A 15,189-nucleotide genomic window follows, 5' to 3' on the forward strand; every position below is an offset into this window, starting at 1 on the left:
TACTTCCACCTGCTCAATGGATTTTGCCACCTTTTTTGCTACTACCCTGCATTTTATTTGCACAGCTCTCTGCTGGATCTCCCCTGCTGCACCAACAAAGAGATATCATTTAGGCTCATATGGGGCCTGCATATTTGACCCAGAGAAGATCCAAACTACTCATTATTTACTAATGCAGGCTGTACGATCTCCTGAACAGGTCACAATTGCAAAACAAGCATTCACAGCCTCTAGTGCATCCTGCTTGTTTTGGACTTATTTTGGGAAACTGCGCACGGAAGGTCCCAGAACTTTTTTTTTGTAAAAGTAGTTACACAGATTTGGATGATGTGCCTATTAATAATCAAAAAACTAGCGGCATCTTTTTTTTTAGATTGAATGTCTTAAAAAAGAAAGTGCCGTCATAATCCACATGCTGTTACCTTCAGTGTAGTAGCTGAGACATTCAGTATGAGATATTGCTGTGAAGAAAGAGATCAGGCCTGTATTGCAGTCCAGGGTTCATTAAATCCACTCAATTCAACAAGCAGATTTTCTTCTTTGTCTTTAAGCTTCTTTTATCCAGGCAAGGTTTCGCTGAGCATGCACACTCTTTTCCAGCTAAACCTTGTACCTCATTAGTATCAGTGCATATAGTCACACGTGGGAGCTACCTGGTCCAACCACGAATCTTTTATTGTTGGCCAATTAGCATTTCAATTTAAGTCTTTGGGGGAAAATGCCTTGCTTAAGGTGATACTCCACCCAAATATGTTTCAAATATTAAACACACATGCCTGGTATACCCCAAAGGTAGCTTTGAAAGGTTTGTTACTTTCTTCGTTTTGGAGGGCAAAATCTGTCGTCATCTTGAATCAGCTGCATTTATGGATTATAAAGATGATGCAGTTTCAAGAAACAGTATCAAACCATGTACACAGTACTGTTGATTTTTGGCCAATGTGTTGGTTTGTTCACCTTAGAACTATGGGTTGGAAATATATTGATATACACTATATGTTTATATTGTGGATGTTCTTGATATATCCTGATTTCTGATTTTCTCCATATTGCCCGGCTCCAATTAGAACAACTCTTATTGTTATTCTATTGGTATGAATTGCTTTTTACTTTTCACATTTGCTAGAAAACACATACTCACTAACATTGAATGAATACAGAGAAGAATGAATCCATATGCAGTATAGTGTATAGTGTAGTAGTATGTGCTGTGGGGAACAACATGTAAAGTTAATGGCAGCAGAGTCAGTGGGTTTGTGGAAAGGGTTAATAGGTAAGGTCAGGGCTGTGAAAGAAGCATATGTGTTTCCTTTTTATTATGGTGTGTGTGTCTGTGTGTGTTTGCGGTATGCCTGTCTTTCTGTGACACTGTGCTTATGTAAGTGTGTGTGTGTGTGTGTGTGTGTGTGTGTGTGTGTGTGTGTGTGTGTGTGTGTGTGTGTGTGTGTGTGTGTGTGTGTGTAAGGACTGTCAGTTTCGGTCTGGTAGTCAGCATAATTAGAAGTCTCTTTTACCCCTGTCTCCCTCTCACCGTTTTTTTCTCTCTCTCTCTTTCTGCCTCATCCTCCTCCCTTTCTTTTACTCTCCCCACTCTCTTTCAATATTTCTCCATCTCCCCCTCTCTCGCCCTCCTACACTCCCTCGCCTCTATCCCTTTGTGAGTGATGACTTTTAAATCATCCTTTCATTCAATGATGAACGAGGGGAAATCTGTCCTTTTCTCTCTGTTTATTCTGCTTTCCATCTCTGTCCTTCTGTCCCAGTTCCGCTCCTCATACACCCGACTCTGTATCCTGGCTGTTCAATTAAATGAAGTAACTGCATTTAGAATAAGACACCCTCCAATCTGTTGGGTTCAGATAAAATTGCGATGGACTGAGTCATATATTCCTGTGTGAACTGAGGAGTACAAATTGTGGAGCTCATTTTTGAAAGCTTTACAAGCCCAACAATTTTACGTTGCATGTGAAGCCAGTCCGATTCATATTATTGAAACTACATGTTCAATGATTCCATGCATCTGTGTCAAGGATCACTCTCATGTAAAACTATACTTTAACCACTAGAGGGATCAGTTAAAAAAAGACAACATGAAACGCTAAGAATGGATCATTCCTTTTTAAAGGTTTAAATGTACAAGTAGTGTCTAATATTATAAAAAAAGAAAGTATGTTTACATTGCCTAGAGCATGAAAAACTACGATTCCCTGTTTTAGTTTTACTGTTCAGATATCCTGTGTCTCTTTGGTTTACTGACTGTGGATAACATTGGTAGATGAGCTCAAGCCTGCAAACAACGGGAATGATTTTCTGTTTTGGAGAAGATCTTTTTAAAGGTTGCCTCGCCCCTTATACCCCATGGTTGTTAACATTACCACATAATATTACCCCTGGGTCATAATATATCTCTTTTAGCAGCTGTTAAATAACTCCCAACCGGTCTAATTGTCTGTGTATAGGTAAATCTCACCCCTGAGAGATCATAAACACCTCACTTTATGCATCATCACACAAAATGAAGACCTTATTGCTCATTATATTATGCAATCATTTGCAGCCTCTTTACTAACATGTGACAACATAAGGTCTTTGTGTGAGTCCCTGTCTTTCCCCTTGCAGAACAAGTTATTCCACTCCAATAATTATATTCTTTTGTGAGCTTAATCTTGAATCTTGACCTCATAACGCCTCACTTTGAAGCATTGCTGCATGACAACAGTCTAGGTTTGCAAATCTTGATTGCCATCACATAAGCATCAGTTAATGTGTGTTTTCGGATTTATGAAATATTGACAGATATTGAGCAAATCTCTTTCCTGCAGATGGAAGTATGCAAGATCCCTAGGAATCCCTAAAGAAATTAGATTAAACTCAGTACATTTAAGGTACTGTTCTTATATTGTAAGTATAGCACCGACATTTTGTCAACCATATTCAAATAGGAATAGAGAAATCCAATGGCTTATCTCAGAACCAGAGAGAACATTACATTGACTCATCAATATATAATAGAAAAACAGTAATAGCAACTGTATAATTAGGTCCATGAACTCAACCCAGTGTAGTGTTCCTTCCTCATAACTTAAACCTTGAAATTGTATTAAGTTGTCAATTGAATTAGATTTATTATCAAATCCTTTTCAGCCATTAACTGGCTTTTAATATCTCAAAGCATCTAGTGGAGAGTGTTTTGTTAAGAATCTATTTTCCATCAAAGTCATAAAGGCATGTAGCTATATTTGAAATCATTGATTTTATTCAAGTGTTATGTTGGACATACAGGCGTTGCTAAATCGCAAATAGTTTAATTGAAATAGAAATACATTGGGGCAGAGGCTCTGATAAGTCTGACTTTTCTTTGTACCCGTGAATCTGCGTTATCCTCAGGGGAACTCCTGCTTCTTGGACCATAAATCGCATTTAACTTTGATCATCAAATGTAATTCCAGTAGGGAACCACATGAATCCAGCCTTTTTGAACTGGGCAGTTAAACAAGTTGTTTTTTTGCTGTGCTGTTCACAATCTTTCCTTTGCAGTGTCTTAAAAAACAAAGCATGGAAGACAGGCTCTGGCATTTCAGTCCTTTGTGTTCTTTGTGGCCATTGAAACAAGCAAAGAGTCATATGGATTTGTATGTTGCGAGTGTATATGTCAGTGTTATAATATTCTGTGGGTCTGTGTAAGAGCCTGTGTGTCTGCTGTCATATCGCTATGCCTCTCCCTTCCGTTCCTCATCATCTCTGCTGTTATTGGTTGTGAAGGGACAGAGATACTGGCCCCTAATTGTGGCTCAGAATGTCATTGGTCATTAAATTGGTCAATGTGATGGTCTTGGAATTGTCTTGGTAAATGAGGATTGGAAAAACACTCATGTACATGTAGACACACACTCTTTTTTTTTGGTTGGGGCCTGTCTTGGATAATTGGTTGGAAAAGCATCCAGTGGGATCACCCAGCTGTCCCTGTGGCCCTGGCTGCCATGGCAAATAAAAAAGCTCATAAACATGAAAGGCACGCAGATGATTGTCCTGATTTGAGCTTTGCACTCAGAGGAGACAAATTAAAGCCTCGAAAATTCCAGGACTTAAAGCATACAGTGAGAGCAATTTTCATTAAACTCTTTCATTTAAATTTCAGAATTATACACCAAAGGCATACTGCTGCAGTATCAAAAGCCTTTGTAGAAACAGGCTTTTTTTTGCCAGTTAGTTTAACTGGTGATGAAACAAAATAGACAAAAAAGACACAGGTACACTAGATAACAGGAAGTCAAATGCAAAAAAAAAAACTGAAAAGAAAAGCCACAAAGTGATTGCAGCATCATCTCAAAGCAAGAATACATAGGATTGAAACCAGTATACCAACAATTTCCCTCTCTGCTGTAGTGTCCTTGAGCAGGATGAGGCCAAATCCCCTACAGGCTCCAAGGGTTTTTGCTCTGTAAGCTGACTATGCAGTCTGACTCTCCTGTGGAGCGGAAGAAGTGAAGAGTTTCTCCATCAGGGATCGATAGAGCATTGCAAAAAAAAACTGCTCTGAATTCACGCCTGGACACTCCAAGCTTTTCATCCAACACCTGTGGTGTGTTTGATATAAAAGGATCATTAAGATCAAAGGGAGAAGATAATGATCCCGATGTGAACCATGAAGTCCAAAGAGATCAATTACATTTACATTTTACAATTTAGGCATTTAGCAGGCTCTGTAACCCAGAGAGATTTGGAATAAGTACAGCAGCAGCATTTTCTTCACTTCTAATTTATCAGTACATGCAGCCGCTAATAGGAAAGGGAAATTATAAAAACTATTTCTACACACTCCAGTTTTCCATATTAACAATCCTGTCCAAAACATGGAAATATCAAATCAACATACTAAAAAAAGTTTCAAACCTGTTTATATGTTAAAACTATTTTAAAAGACGCTTCTTCAACAGTTTATAAAACAACGTGAAATTAAGTATTAACATAAGCACTACAATACACTTAACTCACCAGTGTAATCTAGGCAATCTAGGTTATGTTAAACTGACTATATCCCAACCCAACCACAAACCTTGGGAAGTTAATGATGTTTTCTTATATGCCTGTTAAATAACATACTTTATTACTGGTTGGATATCCACTACTGTGACCTGTCGTCCTATGCAGAGAAAAACATCTACATAATGCCTCTTGCAGTTGATTTTATTGCTAGTTTGGCTCCTCTCCTCCATTTCCTCGTCTCTTCCACCAGCCTGCAGCTATAGAGTCATGATGAAGAGCCTATAGAAGCTCATTAAGATCTAGTTGTATTTATTCTCTCCCTCCCTCAAGAAATCATTAACTGCCTTTGATGCTGCATAGTGTTTGCAAGAGTTTGCATTGGTGTCAACTCCCTGTCGTTTTTTCATCCACAAAGTCACATAAATGTCAATATACAAAAACAAACGGTTGTGTCCTTCAGTTACAAATTGCAGTGTCATGTTCAAAGGCACTGACTCACCAATACATATTGTTGTCATGCACTTTGACATGTCAGTAATTGATCAGCAAAAGGAACGAAGTAGCCAGCTTTTGATCTGTGAGAGACTGAATCTAAGAGGATGCTCTGGTCTCTTATTGATTTCGCCTATTAAGTCAGGTGGAAGGGCTAGCTGAGCTTCCCCACTGTCAGGGGACTAGGTTCAAGCACCCCATGCTAAATGTGAGTACCAACTCCTGGGGTGATGCTCTGAAATACACCCTGCCCTGTGCCCTCTCTGTGGGGAGGCAAGTGAAAAATATGTTACTAGCCACACCACAAACTACAGTACAGCTCCATTGAGCTGCAAGAGTTTCTGGCAAATACTTGATTCAACTCTTCTGATGCTCGCTACAGTATATATTCCATTAATATGTAATCATAGATCAGCCTCAAAGTACCAGGATGTATCATAACCAAGCTGACCTACTTTGAATGACTCATGCTGACATATGGCTTATTCCTACATTGACGTAAAGCAATACTTTACTTCAGGGCTCGACCTTTTTGCCCTGTTACCAACAAAATAAATAATAATAAATCAATTGTTAACCACTAATGTTGGACCAGGCCAGGATGTCAGCAATATCTAATCCATTTAATCAAACAGGTTGTTTAAAAATTATACTTGTAGTACCATAGCACTGGTGTTTCTGTTTGTGTGTGTGTGTGTGTGTGTGTGTGTGTGTGTGTGTGTGTGTGTGTGTGTGTGTGTGTGTGTGTGTTTTGTTGAATAAAAAGTGCTTGTGTGAGTGTGTGCATGCCCTGCAGTTGTTCGGAGTCACTCAAAAAATAGTACACACTGTTAGACAAGCTGATTTATGCTAACTACATGCACAGAGAAAGACACATGGATGCACAATCTTCACATACTGTCATATGCTGTTGTGTTTCGCTGTGTTGCTTAAACTCTGAACTTTGAATATAAATGTTCTCCTCCTCCTTAACTCCTCCCTGTTCTCTCGGTTTATCCTCTAGTACACAGCATCTGTTCTTCGCAGCCGTGTTTTATCATTGTAAGAATAAATTAAATGTTCAAATAAGTGAATTGCTCTCTCCTTTTCTCCTTTAGGTTTTATCTACACATGTGGCGGTACGCTAAAAGGCAGAAATGGCAGTATAGAATCGCCAGGCTTTCCCTATGGCTACCCCAATGGGGCGAACTGCACCTGGGTCATTGTCGGAGAGGAAGGAAGTAGAATCCAGCTCATGTTCCTGTCATTCGCCATAGAAGAAGAATATGACTTTCTGTCCTTGTATGATGGACACCCTCACCCGACCAACTTCAGGACCAGGTAGGACCGGTTATTACTTTAATCGTAACGTTTTTGTCTTATAACAACTGATGGACATTTAAGAAACTGGCAAAGACAAGAAAGGAGTTTTTTAAAGATAATATTGTATTGCAAAATATTTGCGTTCAACATCCTCTAATCTCCATTTAAAGTAGCATGGCAAACACAGCAGACACACCTGTTATGGCATACATCCTGCTGTTTATTATTAGGTTACCACTGATGTGCAGCCAGTTTTCAGTTCTTTCAAGCTGAAGCTATGGAAGGTACTCCTTTGTGTTATTGCCAATTAATGATGATCTTTAATGAGACAATGGGTTTACATGATTAACTATATGGGATCATGAATTCACATTAAAAAAATTAAAACAAACAACAACATATATTTACCGAAGCGGAAATACAAGCACCTCAATATTGAAGGTCACATTGTTAGTATAAATATGAATGCATGTATTGTTTATAATGACATAAATGCTCATTATTTCAACAGACGTCAAGCAGATGTTGTGATGCTGGGCTATATTCTCTTGAGCAGTTCTATTGTAGCAGAACAAATGACCTTGTAAAGCAACAGGGTGCTGTCCTGCTGTGGTACACAAATACCTCCAGCTCAATCAGTGACACTGCCGTTTCCTTTAGTTATTGAACCATTTTATGGAACACATCTTGCAAGAAACACAATACCCAGAAAGAAGCTCATTTCAGATAAGCTAATAAACTCTCCTTGCCTTATGATTGTATCAGACAATCAATAGTGCCTAATGGCATTTGTCCGTGACTCTATTTACGTTCGACATGTTCTTTTAACCCTGAAATTAAATGATTATTATGTTATTCATTTATCTATGAAATGTGAGAGTGCTGTCTATTGACATGTGGTTTGATTTTCATGGCTCAACACTGAGATTAGGTTTTGACAGTTTCACAAGTTGTTCAACAAAAAAATAATAGTCACATACTCTTGATCTAAGAAGGACTGTCTAATGTGAAGACGTTTTGACAATGACATTTGGAAACTTGCTTATTTCACAAGGTTCTTGATGAACTTTTATTCTGTTTAATAAAATCAACAACTTTTTGTCAAATGTCATGGCCTGGATCATGGCCATGACAATGTCAGTAGTGTAGGTGTGGATGTTGGGAGCATGGGGTAGTGTAAGGTGTTGTGTGCATTACCAAGACAACGTCAAACAAAAGCATAGAAAAGTTGCTGCTCTCCCAAAAGAGTTCCACCAGCAGAGAGACCTGGATCGGGCCCTCAATCAATGCTAAGACAATAAAAAGAGAATATTTAAAGGTACACACACACACACACACACACACACACACAGTCCAGGAAGGAGTAAAGCAGGGGTCGTCAGACAGTCAATTAAGTTGGATTGGAAGAACCCAACATTTCAAACAAATTAGTATTAATGGACACTTAAAGTCCTTGTTAATGAATCAATCACTCATCCAGAAATGTATTTTTTTCCCAACAGAAACCAAACATTACAAGCAATATGTATGTTTTGGTAACTTGGGTTCAAAGACAATATTATAATGATTAGCTGTGTTTTTTTTATCCTTGAATGAGGCTTCCATATCTTTCTCAAGTGTCTGACTAAAAAAACAAAGGAAATGGGAAAGTAACTGTGAATGAGCTCTTTATTTCATTTTGGATCCTGTGATGTGAGCATCCACTAGGAACTCATTCTTGGAATCAAGAGTATCCAACCTGATACAAAGACAAGCTTCTCACAAGAGGCTCTTCTTCTGGCTCCTGTTCTTCAAGGAAACAGCACACAATACACACACCAGCGTTTGGTGAGGGATGAACAAACCCACAAAGGAAGTTATGCTCATGGAACAGATCCATCCAGAAAAAAAGAAAGACAAGTCAAATAGATGCCAACAGTGCCGTAAGAGATTTTGAGAACAGGATGATTTGCCACAAACAAGTTCACTTGCAGGTCCCATCCAATGCTGACTCAACTGCAATCATTGTTGGATACTCTAAAATGCCTGACAACGTGTATTCCTGGTTAGCTTTTTTAATGTGGGATTATATTCTACATGACTTGTACTATCTTTCTTTAGTTATTGGTTATTTCACATGGGCAATTGTTGTTGTTGACCTCGCTTTGCTTACACATTCGTGGTGGTTTAGTTCAAAAACGTGATGTGGGGCTCTGTCTAGAAGTCAGGCATGTGTGAGGGAAATATCATTGGCGTTGTACTAAGCAAAATCATTTGGTCTGCTTCAGTTGAGGAAAAAGGATGTGTGTCATGGCGAGATGAAATGAGTCCTCTTAATACTTGGTGGTTTGCTGAAAAGCAATTCTCTGACTGTGGGGAATGAATCATGTTTCTTTGGTTCAACAGCATAATTTCTAATCAGCCATCTACAACAATACAACTTTCTTTGACAATACAGTGGATTTCAGCACTCAAATTGCCATACAGAGTTAATTAAGCAAGGGAGTGAAATAGAATAGAATAAAACAGAACAAAATAAAATAAAGGATGAACTTGAGGTTTACTGCTCTATACTGTGTGAACCCCAACACTGCAGAATACAAGAGAGAGAACAGACGGGTAGGAAGGGAGAGAAAGTGAAAGATGCCCTCTGTGCTCCTATTGGTTGATTAAGATTTCCTGCTTATCTCAGATAACAGGAAATAATTTGCTTCATGCGTGAGTGTGTTCACACTTGCATTCACATGCATAGGGTGTGTGTGTGCACGTGTTAGTGTCTGAGGAAGATTTATGGTCTGCACAGTTACAATCGCCCTGCTAGTTAAGCCAAATTACCTCTGCTGTCTCATTCTTTCTCTCTCTTTCTCTCTTTCACACCCACACACACACACACACACACACACACAGACACATGTACATGGACACACATGGCAACTTACACACGTGCGCTGGGACACAGGGCAAAATGGTGATTAAGAGGTCAGATCCATTAACAGGAAAATGGTAATTATGGGGAGAGTGATTAATATGGAACACACACACACACACACACACACACACACACACACACACACACACACACACACACACACACACACACAGATACACATGCATGCCTGCACAAACACTAGACACCACTCTCTTTCGGTGTTATAAATGTAACTGGGTGTCAAATTGAGGCGTCTAATGTCGCTTGAGTGACACTCGTCTGAACTATAATTTCCTCAACTTGAAATGCACAGACACAACATACAATCAAAAAAGGTATGAGAAACATAAGAGGCATTTTTTTTTTCAAATGAGTAATGTTCAAGTATTACGTCTCTTTGTGAGTTTTACCACTTACTCTATAATCAAGTTTTAAAAGTGATTGTTATAATGACAAGCTGTCATACACCTCTGCTGATTGCTGCTAGAGCTGCATTTCAGCATAAGCTTTTGACAGGTCACAAAGCAGACACTTGAACTTTAAGAGTTTGTCTGGCTGGTCATGTTAATAACTGACGATCACATTGAACACAAATGTAAGCTTTGTGAAAAAAAGACAAACCTTGCCGACTGTTGTTGAAAGTTGGAATTACTGACATTGACAAAGTTGGGGTCGGTGCTGCTGACTCGCCTGTACACCGTTTTTATGATGTCAGGTATGATAAATGTGAGCTGGTCATGTTTCTATTCCCTGTGCCTTTTAAACTCAGGATGCAGTCACACCCTGTAACCAACAAATAAATATTGCATACCTTCAGGACCTTATCGTTATTCCAGTTTTACTCTTTGAGCAGTGACAGCTGAATCACCACAAGCTTGATGACATTTCTTTTGAAAGCATCTGAAGACACATTTTCTGTAAACATTTTTTTAATCCTCACAGCAAAATTGAGAATACTTGGAAGAGATATGAGTTCATACATAACGTATTCAATTATCAGTTTTAACTAGCTCTTCCAAAGAGAGTTTTCTTCATAAGATTGATAAAATTATTTAAATAAGGGGATTAAAGTATTAAATGTGACAAAGTTATTCCAAATTATCAGATTGATTGGGTTCTCTTTTGATGTTGTAATCACTTTTGTAAAGGGCTGATTCAGCCTGACTTCACGTGGAAGACCTGTCCTTCACAAAGCAAGAGCTAGAGAAAAACACAGTGATTTTCATATGGTTGGTTTTCTGGGCACTCATCGCCTTCTTAAAGTTATCTAGCTTTTTATCCACAGCTTGATGTCGTTTTTTTTTGTCATGATGCATTTTTGACATTTGGTATACTATTCATTACATTTTGAGGTTGATTATCACTTTCTGCTGTTGAACAATGCGCTTTCAACATTTCTTCCAGTGGACGCCAGTTAAAGGATGAAGCTTCTTCGCTTCTATGGCTGCCTGTGCAGCAGGATAACCCTATTGAAAATCCAAAACTGTGACACAAGTGTGCATGCTAAAAGAAGACAAAAGACGAAAAGAGAGTATAAAGAAAACAGGAAAATGGTTGAAAGACAGAGCTAAGCGGCAAGGACAGATTGTGCTTCTATGTGATTATCTTTGAATTATAGTGAAGCCTCCTGAGGTGTGCTTGATTTATCCGCAGAGACCCTTAAACAGACATGGTGACATTTTGAAATTAAATCAGTTAATTGTCTTCATTGGTCATTTGTCACATTGTGTTGTTGGCTCTTCAACGTGCGGTTATCGTTTGGCTTGAATGTCTATTAATTTTTCATTTAATAGAAATGCCAGTTCAGTTTTATTTTATATGGCAAGTGCTTAGCAAACCTATACTTAAGAATTTCAAGGCAATTTATGTCAACAGCTTTAATAAATGCTTAAATAACCTTAAATAAGCACAACACAGATAAGTGGTGGCTCATGTATTTGAACGTGTTTGACAATAATTACAGTTTAAATTGCTCCACATATATTTGTTTATTTATTTTCCGGGACCAAGAGTTGAATCATCGTTGTTTTTTTATTTCTGTGAGGCTAACAGAAGAGCACTGTCATTGGTGAACAAGTTCAACATTATAGTATTCAGCTTTCTTTGTCCCCTTTTATCCTGTTGCCATGTCACAAGCTGCCATTTAAGATGACTGGCCTCCTTTTACCAACGGGTGTTTTGTCATAGTAATGTGACCGCCTGGTAGGGTCTTAGAACATAAATTGTTGGTGCAAAAGACGTGAATTGGACACCAAGTAGAACTCAGAACATTTAGCAGCTGTCAGAGAATTAATAACGTGAGTGCCAAGGGAGCATCTGAAAGTGCTTTCACATGGATGGATGGAAAAGCACTTTCTTTCTTTGCCAGACTTACATGATTATAATAGTAACAAATAAATTACCAGTTTAAATATTTGACCATGATGGTGAGTGAGACTTATTAAATGTTGCTTGCAATTAAAAGCTTGGACAAAAACTCACATTTTTCATGCACATTGCTGTCAATAAACACAATGAAACAAAGAGTGGGTCACAGATCTTAAGTAAAGTCATACAGTATGTATTCTTTATTTATTTTATTCACAGGAAGCAGGGGAGTTTTTCAGAATAATTGAGAGCATGTAAAGACTTTTAATACAGCACTTACTGAAACCCCGTTTGTTAAATACACCGCCCTTTGAACCTTTCCATTGAGTCCTGAAAATCTAGGATTATTTAAAAAAAGTATAACCAGGGGGACATGCTTATGTAATCACCTTTTTTGGACTACGGAATTATTATGAAAAGACACATATTAACAACAAAAACAGATATTGCAAAAAACACCTGCAACTGAGTGCAGATAGCAGTCCGGCTGCTGTAGAAAATTAACTAAGTCTAAGGGACCACCTAAACAAACATCTCAACTCAAAGAAAGCTGAAAGTAACTTTTTTTTGCCATTTCAATTAGTTTTTATTTGTTGTTGGGTAGTTGTTATTGGTATATTGTAAACATTTCTACAAATATGCAAATTCCTGGTTTCATCTGCATGCCTCACACACAGTGCAGTTTATCACCATGATTAGATCGGGAAAATGCATCTGTGTGACAGATGTCTCTACCGGAGGATGAATCAAGGTTTCAATGTGGACTTATCAACTCTAGTACTATTATCAACCACATAAACTGCACTAAATGTTACATTTTCGTTTCATACTTGTTGTTAGAAGCATTTGAAATTGCCTGAATAGCTGAAACTTAATAGCTGACCTATTTCTATATTAGCTAATATTTGCTAGCCCTAGCATACATTAGCCTACTTGCTTAGGGGAGCTAAACACACGTTGTAGGCCCTTATTTAAATATGAAAGCACATTTGCTGTCACAATTTTAACCTGCACGTTTATTTATTTTTTGGTTTATGTAAAATTCAAGACAAAAACAGCACAAATGTATTATCTGTCACAGTTATGGAAAGAGAACAATAGGTGAGGTTTGGGCCTGAAGGCTTATTTTGTCAGGTGTGAGAGAAGCAGCTCTGTGATTTGAAAGTAAGCTTAGGAGTCCTTGGCCGGGTAAAAGAACTGAAGCAGGGTCATCCACCCTTAGGTGGGTCAGTACGTGAGTGACAGAGGATAGTGGGAGGAAAGCAGAACTGTAGGAGGGGTAAGGGTGCAAAGTCCCTGGTCAGGGCCCTGGCAACCTCTAGTTTAACTTTGGACAAGGAAACAAAGTTCATGGTGAGTTACAGTGTGTCTTACCTAACTATCAGAAATAGTTTTTTATGGTAGTAGGTTTATAGTGCCATCCGGATTTATTAGTATAGGTGAAATTGGTTTCAATCCATTTGTTGTTGCTTTGGCCAATTAGGTATTTTCAGTGGAAGTCAGTCACATTAGATGTTTAAAGGACATGAATTAACCTGCATGGTAGCCCTATAAGGACAGAGTAAATACACAAGTCACAAAATGCAGGATCTGTTAAATCTATTTATTTTTGGACGTCATATACTAGTTTATTCCCTCGCTCCTGTTCCTGCCCTGACCCAGTTTGTTTCTGCAGTCCTCTCCAGCACCAATTTTACACCTGGCAAAATCACACCCACATTCCCCTACACCCATGGAGAGACATGCACAGAAACAGAAATAATGAAACACACACACACACACACACACACACACACACACACACACACACACACACACACACACACACACACACACACACACACACACACACACACACACACACAGACAGATAGAAATGCACCTGCTACACAAAGGCACAGGAGGAAAATGGGCACTGACACAGGCCGTAGGAAATGGCACTGTGTGATTGGTGATGAAACAAGCAAATATGGTCTTTGATGTTAGGACAGTATTACTGTGTAGAATTGAGCACACTTTTTATTTTTAAGTAAGATGTTCGCATGTGTTTGAGTGAGATGTGTGCGTTGAGTGTAAACTAAGGTGTGTTTACCCCTGAGGAACTGGTATTTCATCTCTTATTGCATCAGTTCTGCCCTGTAGGGGCTAAGATGTGTGTGTATGTGTGTAAAAGGATCCAAAAACTTTTGCTCAGGTTAAAAAGACAGGAAGCAAGAGAGAGCAATCCCTTTCTTTCTGCATTCTCCCGTGTATGAAGCTCAGACCAGCCTTTTCTTGCTTCAAAATCCCTTTTTTTTTTCATATTTCCTTGTCAAATAAAACCTTCTTATTTAGCCTGCTGATGAATTAACCACTCAACAGTTGTGGAGATGTACACATACTGTAATTTACCAAACAGTCCACTAGTGAACACATATTAACTTCCAAAAAACAAATAAACCCTCCTGCTGAACCAACTTTTATTGCAGTAAACAACATCTTGGCACAGCTTGTGTCCATCAGGTTTCCAATTTGGTGTAATGATATCTGCAAGAAAACTTGAGGAGTCAATATGTTCTGTTGCGTTTCTTTAGTTTGTTCGTAATTGCTAAGCTGTGCAAAGTGTGTGGGGAAATGTGAGTGTTTTTATAGAGGGCTGCTTTTCATTGGATGTTGAAAGCTATTTTCAGCCATTTAGGAAATCAGCAATGTTTCCATTTAATGGGAAAGCAGTGCTGTGAAAAAGGCACATTGCATTATAGTTGTGGCGCTACAGGCAGGGTATTCAAGTATCTGTAACTACAAACACACTGTTTCTTAAGTGTTTTTGTTTTCTTCTTTAATACTTTGCTGAAGACAATCTTTCTGCAGATGTGTGCCTGCTTTTGAGGGTAAGTTACAGAGGAAAAAAGTCATAGGTTCATTTAAGTGTAATTTCCTGATGGATTTAGCTCATCCATCATGCCTCCTTTCTTCGAATTACACACTTTTGGTCTGCTCCTATTTTTTTTAACTTTCTCTCAATCACTGTCTGTATCTTTTAACCTAAGCGTTCAGTACATCATCATTCCTGTCTTGATATAGAGTCGCTGGTATCATCTCTCTTTCTCACAATCTGTCTCAGTCATTCTGTCAATAACTGCCTTCCTCTGAAC

The 15,189-nt window shown here is 38.5% G+C and overlaps 1 protein-coding gene across 1 annotated transcript in view; it reads left to right on the forward strand.

Moving 5' to 3' along the window:
- The window catches only part of csmd3b (CUB and Sushi multiple domains 3b), a 312,509-nt gene that overhangs the window by 61,103 nt on the left and 236,217 nt on the right, over positions 1 to 15,189 (forward strand). Inside the window, exon 2 of the mRNA XM_063899320.1 lies at positions 6,576 to 6,798. Within this exon, the coding sequence (XP_063755390.1) occupies positions 6,576 to 6,798 (223 nt within the window). The remainder of the gene's footprint in view (positions 1 to 6,575; positions 6,799 to 15,189) is intronic.

The sequence above is a fragment of the Eleginops maclovinus genome, chromosome 13 (assembly GCF_036324505.1).
Source record: "Eleginops maclovinus isolate JMC-PN-2008 ecotype Puerto Natales chromosome 13, JC_Emac_rtc_rv5, whole genome shotgun sequence".
NCBI classification, from domain to species: Eukaryota; Metazoa; Chordata; class Actinopteri; order Perciformes; family Eleginopidae; genus Eleginops; species Eleginops maclovinus.